This window comes from Procambarus clarkii, chromosome 78 (assembly GCF_040958095.1).
Source record: "Procambarus clarkii isolate CNS0578487 chromosome 78, FALCON_Pclarkii_2.0, whole genome shotgun sequence".
NCBI lineage: Eukaryota > Metazoa > Arthropoda > Malacostraca > Decapoda > Cambaridae > Procambarus > Procambarus clarkii.
In genome coordinates, this window is record NC_091227.1 from 21,279,929 (window position 1) to 21,306,655 (window position 26,727).

A 26,727-nucleotide genomic window follows, 5' to 3' on the forward strand; every position below is an offset into this window, starting at 1 on the left:
AAAAGGAAGCCAAGAATTGTATTTGTCACCCACCAGACTGTGTATGGCAGCTGCAGCAGATCCTGCCTTCAGCATTTGAGTTTAATGAGAGATACCTGCTTGTCCTTCACGACCATGTGTATTCATCCCAGTTTGGAACCTTCATTGGTAACTGCCAGAAAGACAGAATTGACCTAAGGTAAGAAGCTTTCTTTGTTCATTCCCAAAATGCTGCGCGTACTAGTGGCTTTACAAGATTGTAATTACCATATTATGTATCCTCACATTCCCAATGTACCTTCTTGTATATGCATAAATAAATAAATAAATAAATTCATTGTTATTACAGGTATTAAATATTTGTAACATCCATTAATTAGCCTATTATCATTCTCCTTATTTTTTTTTAATTATTTACATCTTAAACTAGCTTGACTGAGTAAATGTCAATGTTTTGAATAGAATAATGCTAACCCACATTAGCTTTATGGATGTCTCCAGACTGCGATCCTCAGAAAACTCTATTATATCTACAAAATTTAATGGACTCTTTCCCCCCCCACCCCCACAAAAATGAGAAGTTTTCATTCTCTTTGCGAAATTTGAGATGTGTCAATGATGGATAGTTGTCTTGATGGTTTGTATAGTGGTTGCAACCCATCCTCTTAAAATGGTAGTATTTACAGCAATTATTTGGTTGAGAGTACTAATATGTACTCTAGGATCCAAAGAAAGTTCATATTTTTTACTATTAATTTTATAGTCATGCAAAAGGCTAAAATTCGAACTTAAGCATTCCTAGACCTTGAACAGCACATGTGTACTACAGTATATCAGACCCAAAATTGCATATATTAGGCTTAGATTTGTTTAAGACACATTTGGCTAGGTTGTTTAATTAGTCCAATTTGGACTAATTCCAAAATATGCCAAATATGAACCTTTTTTGCAGCCCAAAAGTGCTGGTACTGATACTTTAGACCAAATAGTATTATGAGTATTATAGTTTTTAGGAGGATGGGCCAAGTGGTTGTTAATATAGTTGACTTGTCGGGGAAGGGGGCTAGTAGTTGATGAGTTACCTACACTTCTTTACTCTACTTGTAACCACCCAAGTATTCATTCTCTTCTATGAGCCATAGTTTCCTTATTCAACAGCTGCCACAATGAAACAGTATAAACCTGTTTTGCCAATATTTAATATTTGCTTGAGTGATTATTTATCCTGCAGGATCTCTGCAAATTTATTTGAAAGGAACCATCTCGGGTGGCCTTGACAGGCACAAAAAGCCAGCGGCTTGTTAAAGGTCCCCCATTTTTCCCGATGATTTTATCCAGTTGTATTTTGAACTGCAGCAATGTCCTAAAATTTTGCAGCTACATTGGGTAGGCAGTTCCATGGGTTTATAACCCTATGGGTGAAAAAGCATAGTACCAGCTGACTGGCCTCTCCCTACATACAGTACTCTAATAAAGGTAAAAACATGATGATCTTTGAAGTGTCTAAGTGATCCACCAGTATACAAAACACTGCTAAGTAATGTTCCTTTGCTTATAGCATTCCTCTAGCTTTCTCCATGAGCAGCCAGCCTACCACTCTCTTATGTGTTGCCTCATGTATGCCTGTTCCTCCCTCACACTGCATTACTATGTAGGTACTTTGTTCACTAACAGTCTTCCTGTTATTTATTACTGTATCACCTTCACTTTGAGAAAAATGATCAGAGATCTAATAATTTTTTTGTCAGGATGCAGCTCCACAATAGTTGCCTAATTCCCAGGTACTGTATCTATTTACTGCCAGGTGAACAGATACATTAGGTGAAAGGAAACATGCCCTACCATTTCTATCCTACCCAGGATTCCTCATTGTGAATTGAGAAGGAAGCCAATTGTAATACCGAGACACTGAAAGTGTTGACTTGTTCACTTGTATTAGTGAACATAACACACCTTGGGATGTTGATCTCAACCTTCTTTATTACCTTTGCTTTCAAAAAGTCATCCTATGATTCTTTTTTCTTGGGTTTCTTGGTTGTTGAAGCCATCACTGACACATTATTTGCATTTACTCAGCATTGTGCAATGATACCTTAAAAATGTCAGAGATACAGTATATGTATATTCTAGGATATTGAATTGGTGCAACTGTGGATCTGGTGCATGCAAGGTACTTATATAATATCTAGGAAGGCTAGTAGACAAACTAGGTCCCATGCTCACATTTGGTCTTGCCACTCTCTACCTCTGTTAGTCTGCCTCTTCTGCTCTATCTCCACTGCTCTTTCATAACAGTGGTGTTCACTATCTCTTTCATAGTTCTACTAGAAACTTTTTTAAATAACCCAAAAGTCTGAAAATATGTTTTTGGCTCTACAACACAGTAAATGGTAATCACTGTTGCTTATATTATACAAACCTTTTCACACAGATTAGCAGACAGAACATACTCACTGTGGGGCTACTTGAGATGCCACCAAAGTGAGCACAAGAATCCTCTCTATCGAAAAGATTCTACTGCTGATGTTCTGCGACTCAATCTCTGTCCTCAAAGTGTCAGGTAAGATTTCAAAGGAATTTTTGTGGTCTTAACAAGATTCTTGTTAACATTTTGTGGAATATACACAATGATGAGAAAGTTTATTGATTAAAAATAATAATTAATGTAAATTGAGTAAAGATAAATTTTGATTATGAAGGATTATCCTTTAAGAATTGTAGATTGGCAATTTCTTTGCATTTTGGGTTTGCTTTGAAGAAAAGTTCAATGCTAATGGTAGTTTGAAGCTTGTCGATTTAGTTAGGGATCTGGGTGTTTACTTGGTATCTTAATGGCATTTCTTGGACACACAAAACAGATAATTAAGGGGTTACATTTCTCAAGTTCATAATCTCTGTGCCATAAGAAAATTATAATTCATAATAAAAATGTCTTAATATAGAGAGAATCTTGATCCTCATCCATTGGTTTTGTTCTAGATTTTATTTTAACTCTTATTTATGGAATTGTCAAATTACCAGCCGAAATGACTACAGTCGGTAATTAATCGAGTAGCTAGACTAGTACAATAGTTCCCATTAGTTCCCTTTTGTATGAGTTACATTGGCTTCTTATATAGGTAAGGATTAAGTTGTAAATGTGCCTATTGACATTCAAGGCTATTAAGTTTAACTAACCCTAATATCTGCCTAATATTTACTTGAAGGGGGCCACTAACACACAAGTGGCCTCGATGAGGACAGGAAGCTGGCAGCTTGTCAATGGTTCCCCCAGTTGTCCTGATTGCTATTTCAAGCTGGATTTTAATATTTAGCAGAGGTTTGGCATTTACGGCTCCAGCGGGTAGGCAACCCATGGGATAATAACACTATGGGTGAAAAAGCATCTCCTGTTTTCTGTAATACATTGTAGTTTGTTGATCTTGAAACCATTGCTCCTTGTTCGTGTTACATCTCACATTTGAAGAAATTACCAGGATCAATGTTCTCCAAATTGTTCAGTATTTTACAAGTTTCGATGAGATCCACCTTGTCATGTCTGGTTTGCAGTGTTGTTAGGCCTGTGGCATTCAACTGTTCCTGGTATGAGAGTTGACTTAGTTCTGAAAGGATTTTTTGTTCCCGGCATTGAAGTTTCTTAAAATGAGGTCTCATTACTTGAATACAATAATCCAAGTAGGGGCACACCAGAGATTTAATACAGTTGAATAACAACCTTCTTTTGTTTAAAGTCAAAGGTTCATTTGATTATTTCTAGGGTTTGGTTAGTTTTTTTTTTTTTACTCAGCTCCCACTTATTGTGGAACTTTGAGTGAATAATTGAATCTGACTTCAAGGTTCTTTTCTTCTTCAATCTGCTGCAAGGCAATGTTCTTAATTTGTTTGTCATGATGAGGATTGTTATGCCAAATATGTAAGGTCTTGCATATTTCAATATTAAAAAGCATTTGCCAGTCTTCTGACTATTTGTGAAGTTCATGTAGATCTCTTTGTAAGATCTCAATATTTTCACTTCCAACTTTATCATAAATCATAGTGTATCTGCAAATTTGATGACACTGTGTGGTTTGCAATATTCTCACTTTTGTCATTGATGTATAATGACAAAAAGGGTTGGCCCCAAAATGGAGCTTTGCAATACCTCACTCGCCACATTTCTCCAGTCGGATTCATTTTCATGTAGCACAACCTTTTGTATTCTTTGTTTGAACCATTGTTTTTTCCATTCTAGTATTCTACCATTTATTCCACGAGTCCTTTGTCTGAATAGCTGGTTACTGTTTCCAAAACTGTGAGCAGGTTTTTAAGGTAGGATCTATTTTTAACCAACCCATGTTGTATTGATTTAGCAAGATTGTTAACTGTGAGATGGTGAATAGTTCCCTCCCTCAGGCTTCTCCCCATGAGCTTGCAGATGTGAAGGTGAAGTTTTCTGCAGAGCTCTTTCTGCCTTTTATGAAAAAAGGGGTGACATTTGCATATTTCCAATATAGGAGAACTGTCTCTTGGGCTAGAGATTTTCTGAAAAGTAGTTTCAGTGGTGGGTATAGTTCATCTGCCAGTTCCTTTATGACTTTGGATTGAATTCCCTCCATACCTGGGTCTTTTGAGTCTATTAGTTTATTAAAGTTTTTCCTGATTGTCACATTATGGGTATATCCCTTACTTCATTCTCTTCACCTTCAAATATTTGTTAGTAATTGGATATTGTCTAATGTTTCTAGTGTGAACATTGATGTAAAGTATTCATTCAGTGTTTACTGCCCTTTTATCATGTTATAACGTGGAAAGTCTCATCTTTTAAGGATCCTACAAAGTGTTGTTTTGGTTTTACTTCTTATATAGGCATATTAATTTTACACTTGGCGCTGAAATGACACACTGGATTTTCATGGAGTCTTTCAGATTGATCGAGCCTCGTGCTGCTGGAAAGAGATCATTTACGGATCATTTCATTTAAGATCATTTAAGATTAAGATTTCATTCAGAGATCATTTAAGATTCCTCGAATATTTATTCCTTGAAAATTATTATTTATCATTACTATTGTTAAATAGTCATTGTGTATTAGGGTGTTGAAATTAAAATGAAAAGAACCAGAGTAAGTGTTAAGTTGTTGAAGCATACATGTGTTTTGCTGCATTAGTCACAATATTGTAAATCAATATTGTTTTGCAATATTGTAATTTTACAATATTGTAAGTGATTAACATTAAAACAGTTTAATGTTTTATTTGTAATTTTCTGAAAGAAATCTTGCTCTTAAAAATAAGAAAAGTTAAGCCCATCTACAGTTTTTATATTGATGATATACTGTGATGTTAAATACTTAATGTTGTCTTCATATACAGGTTTTGGAGAGGGATGTACAACCGGTTTGAGAATGGTATTCACCCACGAGAGCCACTGGGAGATGTGCTGGCTGCCACCACTGAGCATACTCAAGCACTCAATGACCAAGCTGATTTCCTCACCAAGGTGGGTTGCTGCAGTTGTGAGCACATACACGCACACAGTTACAGTTTGTTACAGTGTAGTCCTGTAACTAAGGTAATTACACACACACACACATCTAAGGAATCAAAAGTGCAGAAAAATAGATAGAAAGTTTCTATTTTCTTTTGCAAACAAAGTAGTAGATGGTTGGAATAAGTTAAGCGAGAAGGTGGCAGAGGCCAAAATTGTCAGTAGTTTCAAAGTGTTATATGACAGAGTGTGGAGAAGACAGGACACCACGAGTGCAGCTTTCATTCTGTAACTACACATAAGAAGTTATACACGCATACACAGCTCAAAGGGTGTGTGTGTTGCAACCCACTGCTTTGCTGCTATTCTGTCTTGAAACATCATACAGAAATACTGTAGATTCAAACATTGGCAGAGAAACACTAAATTGTGATTAGATGATAATCATAGGCCACTAGTACATGATAACTATATTGCATAGTAATTAATTACAAAGCAGTGTTGTTAGTCTTGTGGTCCGCTACTGTTCCTGGTACGAGAGTTGACTTAGTTCTGGGATGATTTTTGTTGCCTGGTGTTCAACATTTGCTTTTACGAAAGTTCAACTTTCTAAAAAGCAGAGGTGTCATCCTGAAGATGAGGTCTCCATGCTTGGATACAGTAGGCCAAATGGGAGGTGCATCAGAGATTTGTATACCGTGTCATATTTTTATATTTTTAATGTACTATATATTTTACTGTTTTTGTTTGAATACTTTATTTTATCTTTGTTTTGATTCATATTTGATCCCAAATATGAGAAAAATATCCTGAATATATAAAAGAAATGTCTGTAATATGAGATATATGGATAATTTGGACAAAAATTATCTAAATCTAAGTTATAAAAGACAATCATAGTACAGTAATAGCATTAATGCTCTCGACTGCATGTGTTTCTACATTGGTTTTTATATATGGTGTATACAGTACCATGTTATTACCGGAGTTTACCTGATGGCCATTATCTCTCGAATGGCCTTGACAAGAAGAGAAAGGCAGCAATGCATCAAAGATATTCCCCCAGTTGTTCCAATGAATTTATCGAACTAGATTTTAAAATCAGTACTGTACTAGTATGAGCAATGCTTTGGCATTGACAGCTTCGGTGGATAGGCAGTTCCACGAGTCTACAATACTATGGGTGAAAAAAAGTATCTCCTAATTCCTGTCCTACATTTTGGCTTGTTGAACTTGAAACTGTTGACCATTCTTTGTGTTACAAATGACCTTTTAAAGCAGTCTGGATCAATATTCTCCAAATTGTTTAGTAATGTACTTTAAAAAATTGATGAGATCATCCCTGTCATATCTGGTTTGCAGTGTTGTTAGTTCTGTGGCCCCCAACCGTTCCTGGCATGAGAGTTGACTTAGTTTTGGGATGATTTTTGTCACTCGGTGTTGAAGTTTTCCCAGAGGAGATATGTCAAGGTCACTATGCTTGGATACAGTAATTCACGTGGTGGCACATAAGAGTTATACAGTTGAATAACCACCTTTTTTTCCTTGAAGTCAAAGGTTCAGTTGACTATTCCTAGGATTTGGTTGGCTTTTCTTTACTGTAGCTTTCATTTGTTGTTTGACTTTCAATGATTAATGGATTTTGACTCCAAGGTCCTTGTATATTAAGTTAGGAAAAGAAAATTGATGGATGAAATTATAAAAATAAATATTTGTTTTATTGATTTTCTAGCGCATCACATGGCTTAAAAATGAACTTGAGAGAAGAGGACAAAACGCAGTCAAGAAGGGTGCCGGCACTCATTTTGACAACCGCATTTTGGATGATGCAGAGCAGGTAATATCTAGAGCACCTGTATTATACAGTAGTTTTATTTGGTTTTCTATACTTTTGAATTTTATGTCATATAATCATAAAAATGTAATTAGGGTTAGCAATTAGATTAGATGAAGAACAGTGTACCTAGAGGGCTAGATGTGTGTAGGAAGCTTTTTAATTGATATAAGGATTTATAACAAAATATTTTAGGCAAAATTATATAATATAGTGATAATGCTCTAGGAAGATCGAGAGATTTATGTTGTTTTTGAGGGTCAAAATATAGGAGGAGTACAAATGCCTTAGATGTATAAATATTGATAAAAGTCAACATTATACAGTACCAGTACTAGTATTGTAGAAACAGTGCTGAATGTTCTCACATTGAAGCACTTGATGCAGGGCTCAAATACTATCATAATAATAATGTGAATGTTGTAAATGAACAAGGTTACATATTTGCTGTACAGTACTGTCTATGTATAGATATTGATTCAGCGATATATATTATATAGATTTTCACCTAAAAGCCACCATTTATTTATTTTATTTTATTTTACTGTTATAAACTGATGAGTTCAGGAATAGATGACTAACTTCTTGTAGCAGGCTTAGAGCTTTCCCTTCCCATAGTTCATGTTAAACCTTGCCCTATACTGTAAAACATAACCTGCCAATTAGTTTAGTATTAGTGGCCCTCGGGTAAATTCAGGTAGTGGACTGTACAAGGACAGGAAGCAAGCCGCTTGTCAAAGGTCCCCCCCATTTGCCTTAATCTTTTCCAGTTGGACTTTAAAATTTAAAAGTTTCGGGATTTACAGCTTTGGCGGGTATAACATGGGTTTACAGTATAACCCCTGTGGGTGAAAAAGCATCTCCCGTTCTCAGTCCTACATTCTGGCTTGTTGAGCTTGAGATCGTTGCTGCTTGTTTGTGTTACATCTGACCTTTTAAAGAAATTGTCTGGATCAGCATCCTCCAAATTGTTTAGTATTTAAAGTTTCAATAAGATCTGCCCTATCATGCCTGGTTTGCAGTGTTGTTAGCCGCAGTGGCCCTCAACCATTTCTGATACTCGAGTTGACTTGATTTAATTGACTTTGCACTTTCTCTACCTGGGGACCTGGTTGTAAACTAGGTCCGCAATTATTGCTGGGCAAACAGTTAAGGATTGGTGACCAACCATTTCTTTCTGGCCAAGGGTCATTTCTAGAGTAAATTAATCATGAGGTGTGGGACAAGCATGCTACCACTATGCCACACTGCAGGAAGCTTGTGACTAGTTACAAGATTGAATAATTCCTGAAGATTTATTTTTATTTATTTATTTATTTATATATATACAAGAAGGTACATTGGGTTTGTGAGAATACATTGGATAGTACAGTATTTACATTCTTGTAAAGCCACTAGTACGCGCAGCATTTCGGGCAGGTCCTTAATCTAGCAGATAATTTTAAGTAGGTAATTTCAATCAGAATTGATAAATGATAAAGATACATTACAAGAGAAAAATGAGACGAGAGAGATAAGTAAGTATATTAAAGCACTTTGTTATATTAAAGCTCTGATTGATTACATTGACAGCTTAATTAGTAATTTAAACAAGATTAATAGACACCATACAGCAGATTGACAGCACATATAAGACAGCAATGATCACAATGGTAAAGATGTTCAGAATGGGTACATAAAGATTGGGAGACTGGGTAGCAAAAGATACAGATAAACAAGATTTAGAAACACCATACAACAGATTGGCAGCACATATAAGAAAACAGCAATGATCACAATGGTAAAGATGTTCAAATTGGGAACATAAAGGTTGGGAGATTGGGTAGCAATTGATACAGTGCAATTTTAAGGCAAAAAGTGAAAAACTATGAAGATGAAATTAGGTACTTTTTAGTATTGATTTTGAATGATGTAAAAGTTGGACAGCTTTTCAATTCAGTAGGGAGTGAGTTCCATAAACTGGGTCCCTTTATTTGCACAGAGTGTTTACACAGATTAAGTTTAACTCTGGGGATATCAAAGAGATATTTATTTCTGGTGTGGTGATAATGGGTCCTATTACATCTGTCCAGGAAGAGTTTCAGACAAGGATTTGCATTTAAGAACAGGGTTTTGTAAATGTAGTTGACACAAGAGAATTTGTGGAGTGAGATTATGTTTAGCATGTTTAGGGAGTTAAACAAGGGGGCTGTGTGTTGTCTGAAAGCAGAATTTGATATTATTCTGATAGCAGATTTTTGCTGGGTGATGATGGACTTGAGGTGGTTTGCAGTGGTTGAACCCCATGCACAGATACCATAGTTGAGATAGGGATAGATTAGTGCATAATATAGAGAGATGAGAGCAGAGTTAGGAACATAATATCTGATTTTGGAGAGTATAATAACTGTTTTAGAGACTTTCTTAGTTATATATCCAATTGTTAGATTATATCCAATCTTAGTGGATTATATCCACTTAGATTATATCCAATTGTATTTTGAACTAATTTTCACTGCTATAGTATTCGTGACTCTCTATCTCAACAGAATGGCGAGGACAAGGTAGACAGTATAGGCGTGCTGGGAATGCGTGAAGTAGAAGAATCTTTGGTGTCTGTAGGTGCTCTGACAGTCTCCAACTCGGCAGAGTCCAATGTTACATCAGAAAAGATTGCCCCCGACTCCAACTTCATCAACCCCTCACATTTCATACATAGTGGCAAATTGTTTATGGTAAGTGGGACAATTATGTAAACCATAATATTATAGTGTGACATTTCCACTCTTTGAAGATGCAGCTTTAAACTTAAAATGTATAGCTGGCATAACTATTTCCTCTCAGTAAATAAAGCTATTATGCCTAATAATATTTCCAGCATTCATATCTTATAATTATTATTTTACAAGCAGCTTCCTTCTGAAGTGAAGAACATAAAAAATATATAAGATTTGTGCTTGAATCATTGAACTCGCCATTTCCGTCATATTAAATAATATACAGTATGTCTACAAGAAAGACTGCTACCAATATATATAATATTTATAAATATATGCATGTATAAATAAAAGGTTATCAAATTTTTGTTTTATATATACTTTCAGAACCAGTTGTTGTCATACCAAGCCGAGCTGGCAGTCTCTCCAAACTTGTCTTCTGTGGCACTCGACTGGAAGACCTTCAGGAATGTGCGAGAATGTTCTTGTTCGACTCCCTTTGACCACTTCAGTCGCAAGGTTGGTGCAGACTGCCATTACTACAGTATAGGGGGTGGGGAGGGAGGTGTGAGACGGGGGAAATTATTATAAGATATGCAATATAATAATAAAGCCTCCCCACTTCATTACATGTATGGAAATAGAGAACAACTATACTACATCAAGATACAATCCCAACATGAGAGTTAACACCAAATGATCGGCATAATGATATTGAAATTGTGGGATTTAAACCAACAAGGTGCATGCATTACGAAAAAAGACAGGAAATAAGTCATAATGCAACAGAGACTAGATTTATCACTAACCTGATTAACTATACTTTCTCCTACAAAAGAAAGGAGCAAGAGGCAGAGGTGTCTACCTCATCTTTGAGGGTTATGTATCCATGTCATCATTGTTACACAAGTACAGTTAATTTGGTTAGTGATTAATGTCCCTGTTGCATTATGTCCCATTCCCGGTATCCAAAAAACCAACCCGTTCTCGCAAATTTAATAAGTCAATATTGACTTATTAAATATGTGCATAGGTGACATACTTAACATAATAGATACCCTTAAAAAGATTCATAGAAAACACCGACCTTACCTAACCTTGTTAGTATCTTAAGATAAGCATCTTATAGCTTCGTAATTACAATTATTACCTAACCTATAATAGGTATAGGTTAAGTAATAATTGTAATTACGAAGCAATAAGATACTAACAAGGTTAGGTAAGGTCGGTGTTTTCTATGAATCTTTTTAAGGGTATCTATTATGTTTAGTATATCACCTATGCACGTAGTTAATAAGTCAATATTGACTTTACGAATTTGCGAGAACGGGTCCTCCCTTTTTTTTACGTAATGCATGCACCTTGTTGGTTCAAATTTTGCAAATTTAAAATCATTGTACTGATGACTTGGTGCCAACTGTCATGTTGAGATCGTATCTTTATGTATTATAGTTGTTCTGTATTTTTATACATGTAATGAAGTGGGAAGGCTTTGTTATTGCATATCTATAAATAATTTCCCCCTTCACACTGAGGGGAGGAGGGAACCCCCTTCCTCCCCACCTCTTCTCCTCACTCCTCTCCCCATCCCCCAAAGGAGGTAGGGGAAGAGAGGGCACCCCTCCTCCCTCTTCCTTCCTCCCTCCTCCTCTTTCCTCCCTCCCTCCTCTTTCCTTCCTCCCTCTCTCCCTCCTCTTTCCTTCCTCCCTCTCTCCCTCCTCCTCTTTCCTTCCTTCCTTCCTCCCTCCCTCCTTCCTTCCTTCTTCTTTCCTCCCTCCCTCCCTCCCTCCCTCCCTCCTTCCCTCCCTCCCTCCTCCTTTCTCCCTCCCTCCCTCCCTCCTCCTTCCTCCCTCCCTCCCTCCTTCCTCCCTCCCTCCCTCCCTCCCTCCTCCTTCCCTCCCTCCTCCCTCCTCCCCTGAGGAGGGGAGGGGAAGGAGAGGGGAAGGGGAGGAGAGGAGAAGGAGAGGAAAAGGGAGAGGAGAAGGAGAGGAGAGGGGAAGGAGAGGAGAAGGGGGAGGGAAGGGGAGGAGGAGGAGAAGGGGAGGAGAGGAGAAGGGGAGGGGAGGAGAGGAGAAGGGGAGGGGAGGAGAAGGGGAGGAGAGGAGAGGAGAAGGGGAGGAGAGGAGAAGGGGGGAGGGGAGGAGAGGAGAAGGGGAGGAGAGGAGAAGGGGGGAGGGGAGGAGAGGAGGAGAGGAGTAGGGGAGGAGAGGAGAAGGAAAGGAGAGGAGAGCCCCCCCTCCCCCCCCCCCCCTCCTCCCCCCCCCCTCCTCCCCTCCTCCTCCTCCCCCCCCCCTCCTCCTCCTCCCCCCCCCCCTCCTCCTCCCCCCCTCCTCCTCCTCCCCCCCCCTCCTCCTCCTCCTCCCCCCCTCCTCCTCCTCCTCCCCCCCCCCCTCCCCCCCCCCCCCTCCTCCCCCCCCCCCCCTCCTCCCCCCCCCCCCTCCTCCCCCCCTCCTCCCCCCCCCCCCCCTCCCCCCCCCCCTCCTCCTCCTCCCCCCCCCCCTCCTCCCCCCCCCCCTCCTCCTCCTCCCCCCCCCCCTCCTCCTCCTCCCCCCCCCCTCCTCCTCCTCCCCCCCCCCCTCCTCCTCCTCCTCCCCCCCCCCCTCCTCCTCCTCCCCCCCCCTCCTCCCCCCCCCCCTCCTCCTCCCCCCCCCCCTCCTCCTCCCCCCCCCCCCTCCTCCTCCTCCCCCCCCCCTCCTCCTCCCCCCCCCCCCTCCTCCTCCCCCCCCCCTCCTCCTCCCTCCCCCCCCCTCCTCCTCCCTCCCCCCCCCTCCTCCTCCCTCTCCCCCCCCCTCCTCCTCCCTCTCCCCCCCCTCCTCCTCCCCTCTCCCCCCCCTCCTCCTCCCTCTCCCCCCCCTCCTCCTCCCTCTCCCCCCCCCTCCTCCTCCCTCTCCCCCCCCCCCTCCTCCTCCTCCCCCCCCCCCCTCCTTCCCCCCCCCCCCCCCTCTCGTAGTTTATTATAAAAACATTAATTACCTGTGTATTTCTCTTTTCAGCACCACTGCTGGAGGTGTGGAGAAGTGTTCTGCACTCGATGCATAGACAAGAAAGCCGCTCTCCCTGGTCACCTTAGTCAGCAGCCAGTACCTGTGTGCAGACCATGCTATAAGGATGTTACACGCTCGATTTCTGTTGATACCCCATAGACTGCAACGTAGGACCTCTTTTTCGGTGATGTCGGGCATCAGCCGATTTATACATTGATGTAAATTGTTATCCACCAAATATTTTGTATTGTAGGAACAGATGGGTTTTGCAGGGGACTAGACAATTTTTGACTAAATAAATATTGAGCTACCAATAATCTGCCTACTTAATTTTCAACCAACTGCTGGTCCCAGTTATGCTGTATACTGAAACCCTTATTTTGTAAATGCCCCTAGTTATACCCTTAAAAAATATTTAAGTGAATTATTATGGTTATCATCTGTGTGTGCACTTGCCCCCTGTTCCTTCAGTGGGGACGAACAGTTATAAGCTCCCTTTAACATATTAGTTACAAACCGTCTTGCAAGAGCTTACTAAACATTAAAAGTATTCTGAACAAATTATTCATATTAGTAAATAAAGACACAGACCAGTGCTGTGCCATTGTCTTTAAGAGAACTGTGAGCATTCCATATAGTTTTCTCTCAGTTAATTAGATTTCAGGTGTTCACCAGAGAACAAATCTACATCAAATAAAGATCCGTTAATAAATAGCAAGAATTTAAGACTCAAGATGTTAAACTTGTTCCATAAAATTCGGTAACTACTTAAGTAATACTTAATGAGAAATGGTGTTTTGTGGTAGTTTATGCAGCTTGCATATAAACCATCCCAATTTTTTTTTACCCCCTCTATATTTTCTTAAAAATGCAAGTTGACTCTGTACCTCTGCAGTTAATATATTCTAAAGTCATGACTTGTCTTTGTCATGCTCCTGAATGAAAAAATTTGAGTAGAATCTAGTTTGAACAAATTATTCTTTAATAAACTAATCACACATGTTTTAGAAAATTGGTACTGGACAACATTAAAAAAAAAAATTGAAAGCTAGTCAAGTTCCTTATATATATATATATATACACTTGTTAATTTGTTAAAATAGTTAAATTTACTGTATATTCTATATTGTAAAACAAACACTGCAAGGTCCAAACAAGTGCATAATGATAGGAGAAATTTGTTGGCATAGAGAATACATAATTAAGGTTGGTTGATTAAAAGTCTAATTTTGAAGGTGGATATCGGTAATGTTCAATGACTCCTACCCCTACACACCCTGTTCATTTTTAGAGGTACATACATTGTTAGGTGATGAATCACACCCTTCTTCCCAGTTAATTAAGGACACATAACAGCCTCTCCTCCTCCTCCACTCTTCCTCAATTGTCTAAGTACAGTACATTGTTAATTGATGGCTCATAGACCCCCCTTCCCTCCCTTTAGACCTGAAAGTACTCTGTTAAATGATGACTCGGACCCCTTCCTCTATCATGCCGTGAACTACATACACTTTTCCTTCTACAGTATAGGTGCTAGGTAAAACATTTTGTGCAGTTCATAAATAATTTGATGCTACATTGTGTGGCCTTCCTGTGATAGTGTCAGTTGTGATAAAAAAAAAAAAAAAATATGAGTTTGGACATGAGAAATGCAATAGTCTGCCCCTTTTGCCGGTGATATCTAAGTCTGTTGACAGAACATAATTTATGCCTATTCAAGCTAAATAAATCATTATGTTACGGAGGTCCATTTATTCAGATTTACAAAATTTGGTTTCATCATATATATATGTGTGCGTGTGTGTGTGTGTGTACTCGAATGAACTATATGGGACAAAGTCGATTCGTTCCAGTGTGTAATTCGTTCCATCCATCCGGCCCCAACAAACCCTAAAAAACAAAGAAAAAAAATTGCATTCAATTACAATGAGTCCTTGCTAGTGTTAGGTGCTGCTCACCTCCGGTAACCCCTCCCCCATTGACACCATCCCCCTACCACCAGACTTCTCTAGACATCACCCTCCACCACTGACACCACTTTTTATCATGAATTCTTCATTTTGACTACAGAATATAAAAAGCGATGTACTAACTGAAATGGTAAAATTTTTGAGTTTAGTATGGGCTGTATTGAGGCAGCAGCGGGGAGCCACGTGGGGCAGCAGTCAGCTGATCACTCAGGCCAGACTTTGAGGCGTCTCACCAAGCCCAACACTTCCTAAAAATGTTGACTGTATAGAGGCTAGCTGCCTCCTTAACCCCCTAATACATCCCCTCACCACTGACACCATTTATTATGAATTCTTCATTTTGACTAGGCCACTAGGGAATATGATAGAGCAATGTGTTACAAGCCACTGAAATGGTAAAGTTTTTCTCCTAAATTTTGAGAAAAGCATCAAGTGAGTTTAGTATCGAGGCAGGCATGTGGTGCAGTGTCTGCAGAAGCCAGAACTGGTGGGTGGATGCATCTCTCTCACCCTCCTCTGATGCCTTTCCACCCCCCCTCCCCACTGATACTACAATTTATTATAAATTCTTCATTTTGACCATGGAATATGATAGAGGTGTGTGTTGCAAACAACTGAAATGGTAACATTTTCTCAGTTAATTTGGTGAAAAGCAGACATTGAGTGAACTATTGAGGTGGAGCATGGAGATGCCAGCCACGTGTTGCCATTTAGATGATAACTCGGGCCAGAGCTCTACATTGACACCACCTGCCTCCCCAGACAACACCTTCCACCACTTGCCTTCCTTGACAACACCTTCCACCACTTGCCTTCCTTGACAACACCTTCCACCACTTGCCTCCCTTGACAACTTCCACTACTGACACCACTTGCCTCCCTTGACAACACCTTCCACCACTACCACCACTTGCCTCCCCAGACAACACCTGTCTTAACTGACAATACCTTCCACCACTTGACTCCCTTGACAACACCTTCCACCACTGACACCACTAGCCTCCCCATACAACTTCCACCACCTGCCCCCTGACACTAAACCAAAACATTGACACTACTTGCCCCCTGACACCAATGACACCACCTGCTTTCCCTGACACCATTTTATCATCCTTCAACCATTTCTTCCTGGTAACAATGGGTAAGCAAAATAAAACACTAGAACTGTTTACACTTTGGTGATTCATAGATGACAGCCACCGTCCAACGCTAGGTCGAACATTTATATGTTCCACTGAACATTTAGTATCAAATTCAATTTGTTCGGATCTTCCGGAAATTAGCTAGAGCGGGGTTCGTTTGAGTGAGGATGCACTTATGTATGTATATACATATACACATATACCGGTCGGCCGAGCGGACAGCATGCTGGACTTGTGATCCTGTGGTCCTGGGTTCGATCCCAGGCGCCGGCGAGAAACAATGGGTAGAATTTCTTTCACCCTATGCCCCTGTTACCTAGCAGTAAAATAGGTACCTGGGTGTTAGTCAGCTGTCACGGGCTGCTTCCTGGGGGTGGAGGCCTGGTCGAGGACCGGGCCGCGGGGACACTAAAAAGCCCCGAAATCATCTAAGATAACCTCTAAGATATACACACACATATATACATACACACACACACATTATATATATATATATATATATATATATATATATATATATATATATATATATATATATATATATATATATATACAGTATATATATAAAATTGATGTAGTTATGCGTTGATTCACTTTGCAGAGATATATATGACACTAAAGAAATGGACGCATGCGTGTTCAAATGAACACCAAAGTTCACCAACGTTTATTAGTCATCAGATTCATCAGCTTCTAATGCAAATTGCTATTGAGATGCTCCTTAGCAAAGTTTAAGACTAATGGTACAGCAGACCCCACTTACTGATGTGTGCTCCCCCCCCCCCACCAAGTGTTCAATAATTAAATATTCGGTAAAAGAAATAAATTATTTTTCCCTAGACTGCTATGGTTGAGGCAGATAAACATTCCAGACCCTTAATTTTTCACTGCTGAACAACTATTTAAACATGAAAAGTACAAATTATATATAATAAAACATCAAACTTGTGTGTATTTTTATGAATTTATATATGAATAAGGGCTTGGGGAGGACTGGAGTATATATTACTGGTTTGGCTACAAGCAACTACTGCTCTTTCCCTTTCACCAAGAACAAAGTCAGGGTTAAAGGCTAGATAAGCATGTCAACACCTTGTTCAATTTCCCCCTTAACCCGTACCAATATGCACCACCTGGTATTGGATGATGTATCATCACCAGGCTAAAACTACTGTCAAACCCATTGTACTTTTTTGAAAATATTTAAATGATTATATAAAAAATATAAATTAAAATAATGAGAACAGCCATTTGCAATTCATTGCATGAGAAAGCTCAACTTCCCCCACATTCTACCCTCACATCCATCACCAAACTCTGACCCCTTTTCATCCAGGATGAACATGCTCCCATTTCAAATGTGTGGGGCTGAGAACATGTGACTGCCTCCACTCTCAACACTATATTCCTCTCCCCCTCCTCCTTACCAACCACTTGGGCTGGATGGTACAGTGACTGTCTCACTTATGCAGATCGGCATTCATAAATCAATGCTCTTATTATCATGCACAATTGAAACACTTAATACACATACAGAAGGTAGAAGGAAAAGAGGTGATATGATCATTACTTACAAATTAGTAACAGGAATTGATAAAACTGACATATTATTTTGAAAACTGCAACTTCAAGAACAAGAGAATACAGTATAGGCTTAAACAAAGCTACCCCCCCAAAATTCGGAAAGGTCACTTTTGCAGTGGTAGACGATTGGAACAAAATTAAGTGGAAGTGGTAGAGGCCAAAACTGCCAGTAGTTTCAAAGCATTATACTACAAAGAAGAACCCTGCAGACATGTGAAGAAAGAAAACATTCCCCATTTATAAAAATAGTGACAAAAGACTTCATTAAAGTATTGCCTGGTATAGTAACTAAATCACTGAAAAACGTTAGAAAATTAATGAATTGAATAACTTTGAACAACAGACATTATATTGGACAGGCAGTTTGGGTTTTGAACTGAAAGAGTAAGCTTATTGAGTAAGCTTACTCATGTACCTGTACACGAGTAATTTCCCCCATGTACCTATACATGGGAAATGAGATTCAATGTAGACAAATGCCGTGTAATGGTATGTGGTACAAGTGATACCAAGCCACGTTCTACCTACACGTAATGTGATGAGAGTCTAAATAACTTGGGTAAGGAAAGGGATTTGTGGTTGGTCGTGGGTAGTAAAACCATCACAGAGGACCACACTAAGAGCATTGTTAGAGAGGTCTACACTACTATGGCTAATTTCTGAATTACCTTCAAATAATTTGATTGAGAAATAATTAAAAGAGAATTCCAACATGTGAAACCTAAATTAAATCATCCAGCAGTTGTCTATGTCCATATCTCAAAGAGACAATGCAGGAAAGATGCAAAGATATACTATTAAATTGCTTCCAGACCCGACACAAGAAATACAAAGGCAAGCCCAAGATGTAAAATGCTTAAACCAGCTGCCAGAAGAAAAAAGAACTTGATCAAATAGAAAATCATAACAGGAATCAACAAAGTGATAAGGAAGGATTTTAAAACCTGCAACTTTGAGACAATTTTATCTACAACCTAAGAAAATAAAAGTGCTGAATAACTATTTGCAAAAATAAAATGTTTGTTTAAGTAGTAAACTAATGAAATAAATTGAATAAGGATACTACTGTACTGTACTTGTATACCAAACCATAAGAAACCTCAAATATGTCATATGACAAAAATACAGGACAGCAGCCCATCCATGCATACAAAGATCCAAGTTCATTAATCCAGCCACCAAACCCCGTTTACAAATGAAAAGCAGTTTACACAGTGACTCCCAACTGATGACTTCCGAACACTTCCAGAAGAAGTGCTTCATTCACGTCCTCTATTCGAACCACAATTCTATAAATACTTCACCCACGTACTTCAAATACAAATAATCACCAGCAGAACCTAAACACTTAACCTAACCTATGCCTAACTATACATAGAATTTTTATGTATAATAATAATAATAATTTATATATAGGAACAAACCAATTTTTAATACACAGTATGTTAAAATTGATGAATGTGTTTGGGGGAGGATGACCGCTGCTTTAAACAGCCTAGTGTGAGGACGGGTTGAGGACAGACAATATAATGAACCTTAGTTAATTACTCACTTTCTTGGACAGTTTAGTAATTATAAATCCTATGTAATTTACCTAGAAATTTCCTAGTGTAATTTTTTATTCCATAATCAACTACTGTATACCAACATCCATTCTTCTGGCAGACATACAGCAATGATCCAATTTTCAATTTGTTTAGTACTGTACCTATGTGCACTTTCTGTACACATTTGAATTATGCCAGTATTTATGTAACAAATTCTGATTTTAAACTTTTAGTATAAAATTTCTCATATGAATATTTTTAAATTTACCATAACCAAATATGACCTTTCTTTGTACTCATTAATTACTAGTAAGAATATCTTGTATAAATCTTTGAATGTCATATTTAATATTCACCGTGAACACTGAAAAATATAAAGAGATCCAGTTTGTTGCCATGTTTAGAGTAAATGAACAGGCAAATTCCAGCCAAGTTTAACTCATTTACATTTAATATACTGTATCAAGATACAATCTTGACACCTGTCTGAGTATATGCCTCAAGAAGTACTGAACCTTGTGAAGGTGGTGGTGCATATTGAACTTTAAACTCGGTACTTGAATGATAGTGTATAACTTATATCACGTACCTTAATTTATGCACTAAAGATTGAAAACATTCCATTGTAATCATACTTTTTGTCAAGTAATCATGTTCTATTTAGACTGATAAAGCAATACTGCAGCCTTTGTGTGTAAAGCAGCATTCATTTGATCTCTCCAACATGAACACCTTTCTGTATTGCAGCCATTATTTTGACCTTTCACACATTGTGCTTGCACCATTAAGAAAGTAGCATTCTGCCTCGGTAGCTACACGAGCTGGGTGGAAGTCCCAGTTGGGCAGTTGAGTACAATTTTACAAATAATGTCTTGCTACGAATTGCCTTTTTATGTCATGTCAAAGCGTAGGCAACCTAGAATTGTGGTGTATGTGTGTTGAACCACTATTCTATTAGATGAATGAGTCACTTGTATTAATTATCAATTTCGATTTCAGAATAAGCTCAATTTCTATAGTGGTAATAATTAGTTTTCATATTATGGTAGTTTTCAAAATTCTTGGAGGTAAAAAATATGTATATACTGTATACATTAATTATGTTTGTTGAGAGAGTTAATCTATGCATAATATATATAAACAATAAAAAGCAGTTTTATCCCAGAACAGCCGTCATATTTTTTAGGCTGGTTGTCAAATGAAATCATTTATCTCAAATGTTTTTATGATATGATTTATCATTTATTATGACCAAGTTAGATATAAAACTAATAGACAGAGTATGGCAATTGGCACCTATTATATTATGGTGTACATTAAGAAACTGTGAATGACATGAAATATTGCTAATATTTTGATATAAAATCATGACAATCAGCAATGAGCATGAGAACACTTGTATGCTTTATGTCAAATAGGGTAGAGAAGCATTTTTTCCACTATCTTTTAATGCCTAATCATATGGCTGCCCCACATATAGAGTACAATTTCTGTGCTTATTTATTTATATTAGTGGGTATATTCATTTATTCATATGCACACACACACACACACACTCGCACGCTCTCTCACAGTGGTAAACGTTGCACACACACACACACAAAGGATCACATTAAGAACATTGTGCAAGGGGTCTATGCTACACTTTCTAACTTCAGAATTGCTTTTAAATACATGGATGGCAAAATACTAAAGAAATTGTTCACGACTTTTGTTAGACCAAAGCTGGAATATGCAGCAGTTGTAGCAACCACTAAATGGCTCTCAGAACTGAAGGTTAAGAGCTACGAGGAGAGGTTAAGAGGCATTAAATATGCCAAAACTAGAAGACAGATGAAAAAGAGGTGATATGATCACTACATACAAAATAGTAACAGGAATTGATCAAATTGATAGGGAAGATTTCCTGAGACCTGGAACTTCAAAAACAAGAGGTCATAGATTTAAACTAACTAAACACAGATGCCGAAGAAATACAAGAAAATTTACTTTCGCAAACAAGAGTGGTAGACGATTGGAACAAGTTAGGTGAGAAGGTGGTGGAGGCCAAGACCATCAGTAATTTCAAAGCATTATATGACAGAGTGCTGGGAAGACAGGACACCATGAGCATAGATCTCATCCTGTAACTATATTTAGGTAATTACACACAAATTATATGAACATGTTTGCTGACGATGCTAAGATAATAGGGAAGATAAGAAACTTAGATTACTGTCATGCCATTCAAGAAGACCTGGACAAAATAAGTACAGTATATGCAGCACCACTTGGCAATTTGAATTTAATGTGAATAAATGCCATGTTATGGAATGTGGAATAGGAGAACATAGACCCTAAACAACCTATAAATTATGTGAGAAGAATTCTGATAAAGAAAGAGATCTAGGGGTGGTTCTAGATAAAAAAAACTGTCACCTGAGGACCACATTAAGAACATTGTGTGAGGAGCCTATACTACACTTTCTAATTCAGAATTGCTTTAAATACATCGATGGAGAAATAATAAAGGAATTGTTCACAACTTGTTAGACCCAAGCTGGAATATGCAGAAGATGTATGGTGCCCATATCTAAAGAAGCATATCAACAAATTAAAAAAAAAATCAAATGTTTATATGGTAAAGTATATACATACAAGGGGTGATACAAATATTGATGAATTTATAGATAGAGCTAGTACATACAATGCCTAAAGCCACTATTACGCAAAGCGTTTCGGGCAGAAACTGGAAAAACTGGAAAAATTGCAAAGACATGCTACTAAGTGGCTCCTAGTCCTTGGTGGACCATGATGGTTGTGGCTAAGGAAGCACCGACTCAGAAAAGTGTGTTTTATTACTCTACACTCGGCAGCCAGTCTCTTTCGCTCCCTCCCTAAGGTGTCCAAGTGATTGTTTATAAGAAGTTTAACATAAGCCATCAAAGTTTTGAGTGTTCAATTGAAGCTTCACAATCTTAATACTTCTACCCCACATATCTAGCTAGCAATCTTGTTATTTTTTGAAACATGAAATCTGCAACAGCAAATACATTGCATATTTCAACCCTATCAAAGCTTCTACACCCTATTTCAGATACATAATGAATTTTCACCATTAAACTTGTATGAAACAATAAACCATGAGTTTATTGAAGATTTCTGTATAGACAAATTACAAAAAACAGAAGTACTTGCCTACACAGGGGTAGCTGTTTGGGCTGGTAGCAGCACACACACAAACCACAATTATTCAGTTAAGTATCTTCCAAGTTTAATCTTGTGTGACTCTCATAAATTTGTATGTTTCTCACATCTACATTTATTTTTACTAATCCAGCATTTTACTTTCACTTCAGTGTGCAACTAGAATATAGCATTTATACACAGTTGAAAACAAATATAGTACAAGTATCTTGTGCATTTAGCATGTTCAATACTGTAGTTGCTTTTCCTACATCTCGGTACATTTCCAAGTTTTCTTTCCAATAAATTGCCTTCATGCAAGGATGGATTGGGCTGGTGAGGACACCACAAAGTCAACCCACTCTCATTGTGTATAGGAATGGACTGATCTGGTCAGAGGCCAGGCCATGGGGACCTTGACCTCCTGGTATCACCACAAGGGAACCACAAGGTAGGCACTTTGGTCCACCAGGAGAAATCGTAATGGGCAGGCGGATCAATCCAAGCTGTGTATAAGGTGATTTGAGTGATTTTCACAAGTGTCCTTGCTGGCCTAATTTATTCTGACTTTCTTGTTCAGCTGCCTAAATATAATATTTTTTGTAACTTTTATTATAATTTGTCTAAGGTAAAAACAAGTACTGTATATATTCCACCAAACATGTTTTTGTTTACTGATCAGAAGCAGCTTTTTCCATGTTATAATGAAAAAATTTCAGTAATTTAGCCTAAATGTGAATCTTAATAATTGGGAAAAAATATTTATTTGTACTGTATTTATTTGTTGGCTGCCATCTCCTGTGGCAGTGATATTACCTCAGGAGACATGGTATTGGTAGGCTATCCAAGTGGGCAGTGTCTCGTGGAAGTAGTTGTGGAGGGTAATATGTCACCGGTGAATCTGTTTTTATATTTTGCCTTTTGTGAAACTAATCATCACATCTCATTTACCATTATTATTCCATTCATAAATGGGGGGGGGGGGGGGCACCCTGTGATGTAGTGGTCATCTCATCATACTTGACTCACAATCAGGAATCCTGGGTTCGATTCTCAGGAAAGACAAATGGTTAGCCACATTTCCTTCCCATCACCTAATGACTAATCACCAAACAGTAAATAGGTGCTCTAAAGTATGACAACTGCTATGGGTTGCATCCTGCAAAGGGTTAAGTACTGTAGTTTGACTTAAGGGGGAAACCTCGATACAAGCATAAAGTTTATACTGTATATGTACAGTCATCCTGTCTCCAACAATGGGAATTATTATAAACCTTGAGTAGGGAAGGGACAGTTAGGTACTGTTTTTCCATTATGGTTGCAGTGTGCACAAAGCAGTGTTTAGGAGCCCTGGATGTAGAAGAATTTCGATTATATTCTGGGCAACATACGGTGCTTAATAACCTGACTGGTTCCTATACCTGACAAGGCCTAAATTTCAAAGTTAGCCCATTTATTAAATGACTAGTTTTATAGTTTTAAATGCTTCAAACTATTTTAAATATCTGGATAAGATTAAACTGTTGGTCATTCTCGAATATAATGCAATTAATGTTTACGCAAACATTCCATTCTGTACAAAAAGTTAAAAATACTTATTACTTTCAGAGGTGTTTATTATAAACTAAGTCCTCCCATGATTCTTACATTTTTTATCAAGTTTATTTTGTGGATATTCAAATGCACATTTCTTCCTATGGGCAAAATATTTTCACATCTAGAGCAATTAAATACAAAAATTGAATTATATTTCCAAAGTTTTCAAATAACATTTCAAATATTTACCAGATGTTTTATTTTATACAGATAATTATTATTCATGGCCTAGTTTTTTCCATGTAAAGGAAACTTATTACTTAGCAATACTGTAGTGAGAGCAAAATAATCTTGCAGTTTTCTGTACTATACGGTACATGTTTTCAAGTATAATGGCGTACAAAATGACTTGTGGACTTCAACGTTCACGTGTGAGTTACTTTTACAAATTTTAATATTGGACAGTTGCAGTCCATAATGTTACAAAACTTTTAATGCATAATATTGAGCACTCTTCTGTTTTGTGAAGATTTTGGAGGTCAAATTTCTAATTTACTTGAAATTATAATAAATCTAGCTATGTGAAGAGCAAACATTTGAGTATTTGCAGTAAAAACCACTAGGGCAACACCTTTGTTTAAAATTATTTAAATATAATACTGTATTTTTTTAAAATATAATTGGATATGGTAACTTTTTGACTTAAATGTGTCAAAATTTTAGTTCTCGGCAATCTCAGAAATCTACAAGATATTTCGTGATAATTAGCTCAGTGAGGCTACTGCTGTTTGCTAAACAAAAATGTAATGTAATGTATCATTAAACAGTTTCACTATTTTAATTAAGCATTCTTGTTTTCATTTTTGTTTGTTGAGGAGAAGAAACCTGCCAGGCTAAGAGAGGTCTAACTAGGGCAATGCGTGATTTTCTCCAGGATGCACCCCACAACAGTTGCCTGACTCCGAGGCACCTATTAACTGCTAGGTGAGGAGGCATTGGATATACAGAAACTTGAAGGTCTCATCCAGCCCTGGAATCAAACCCGGGACCATTTGGTTGGGATTCAAATACGCTAACCAAATGCTCCATAAGTCACCTGCTATTGTTGTGACTGATATACAACATAATTTTTGTCTTTGCCAAAATCACATTTTAAAGTACTGTACCTATATTGTACATGATTGTGTTAGGCTTGCATAGTATCTGTACTGCATAGCAGTGCCTAAAAGAATATTTTAGAGATTAGCAGCCTTGGTATGCTACAATATACTACAGACAATGAGTTACAATAACGTGGCTGAAGATATCATGACCAAACCATACATCAGAAGATAAAGAAACGACAATGTTTCGGTCCATCCTGGACCATTATCAAGTCGTGTGATAACATTTCACATGACTTGATAATGATCCAAGATGGACCGAAACATTGTCGTTTCTCGATCTTCTAATGCGTGGTTTGGTCATCCATTCAGTATACTGCTTAAATATTGTTGCATCATTTTCATTCCACTTTTTCCACTTCATATTTAGGTACTGTGTATCATTCCTCCCCCCTGTGTCTCATATTTCTGCTGTAATGGCTAACACTTGCATACAGAGCTGAAATGATACTGTAAAAATAATAACAGTTTCCAGATAATGATTTATTATTAGGTAATCTATGAGTTTGTTAGTCTGTTGTTAATACAACAAGACTAACTAGTAATACTGTACTGCACAACAAGATCAATAATACTGTATACCCAGGGGCTCGGTAATACTGTATACCCAGGGGCTCGGTAATACTGTATACCCAGGGGCTCGGTAATACTGTATACCCAGGGGCTCGGTAATACTGTATACCCAGGGGCTCGGTACCCAGTTTGTAAGCAAATCTTTACATCAAATTCACAGTTCAAAATTTAACTACCAAATTAACTGGAATTTTAAGCCAGAATTATTTATTTCCTTTAGTTACAGTGTCTTTGAATTACCAGATTACTTGCAAATAGTTGAAACATTTAAATTATTTAAGTACAGTACAGTAATTTGCAAACAGCCATAATATGACTAAAAATTTTAGTTACCAAAATTAGGTGAGAAAAGTGCTTCATTGTTTTTAAAAGTACAATATTTTTAACTGCTGCTTTGCTTTCTTTTCTCCTAAAACTGATGGTAGCTTGCAGGTCATGGAAAATATAGAACTGTACAGTCAGGTCAGCCAAACTCTTAAATGAAAATATGCAAAATATTATTCAAATCATTAGCTTTTTTTTTTTTTTTTTTTTTTAATCTCACATGAACCTGTTTTACAACACTTCTACCAGGCTGTGTGCTATTACAGTTGACATTAAATTTTTAATGGCAACTTTTAATCATTTGCTCGTCACATTTTGTAATTCTAATACAAAGTTGTAGCAGACTGAATCATGATAGCTTGTGTTTGTGTAATAAAACCTCTGCGTCATCATTCATACACTAGAGGAAATGGAAGAAATTTTTAGCATGAAACCTAATTTACCAGTTTACCTAAGGGCCACTATCTCCATAGTGGCCTAAATGGGGGATAGGAAGCCAGCAGCTTGTCAAAGGTCCATTCCCCCCTCCCCATTTAAAGTGTTTGTTATCTTTCAATATAAATGGTAATTTAAAATGGCAGTCGTTTGACAGTATTTTTCAATCATTTCCACTATCAGTGTACGGGGCGAGATGTTAGTCACACACACAACTGTGGAGAACATACCTATATTATTTTATGCTTACTAGAAATTTAAACTGTTTGTCTGAAACATTTAATAACTGTGGATTGTAGTAAATGAAATCAAGTATCTACTTAAAAACT

At 37.9% G+C, this 26,727-nt stretch overlaps 1 protein-coding gene and 1 long non-coding RNA gene across 3 annotated transcripts in view; one reads left to right on the top strand and one right to left on the bottom strand.

The window, feature by feature from the left end:
* Positions 1-13,276, top strand: part of Mtmr6 (Myotubularin related protein 6) — a 76,468-nt gene extending 63,192 nt beyond the window's left edge. For both annotated transcript variants that reach the window (XM_045727095.2, XM_069314202.1), the window contains 7 exons: positions 37-178; positions 2,411-2,539; positions 5,331-5,457; positions 7,178-7,282; positions 9,808-9,993; positions 10,363-10,494; positions 12,969-13,276. In XM_045727095.2, the coding sequence (XP_045583051.1) occupies positions 37-178; positions 2,411-2,539; positions 5,331-5,457; positions 7,178-7,282; positions 9,808-9,993; positions 10,363-10,494; positions 12,969-13,118 (971 nt within the window). In that variant the 3' untranslated portion in view covers positions 13,119-13,276. The remainder of the gene's footprint in view (positions 1-36; positions 179-2,410; positions 2,540-5,330; positions 5,458-7,177; positions 7,283-9,807; positions 9,994-10,362; positions 10,495-12,968) is intronic.
* Positions 10,283-13,061, bottom strand: LOC123745992 (uncharacterized). The gene is made up of 2 exons (XR_011225000.1): positions 12,949-13,061; positions 10,283-10,514 (listed from the first exon to the last, which is right to left on the bottom strand). It is a non-coding gene; the product is annotated as an uncharacterized lncRNA (long non-coding RNA).
* Positions 13,277-26,727: the final 13,451 nt, after the last annotated feature.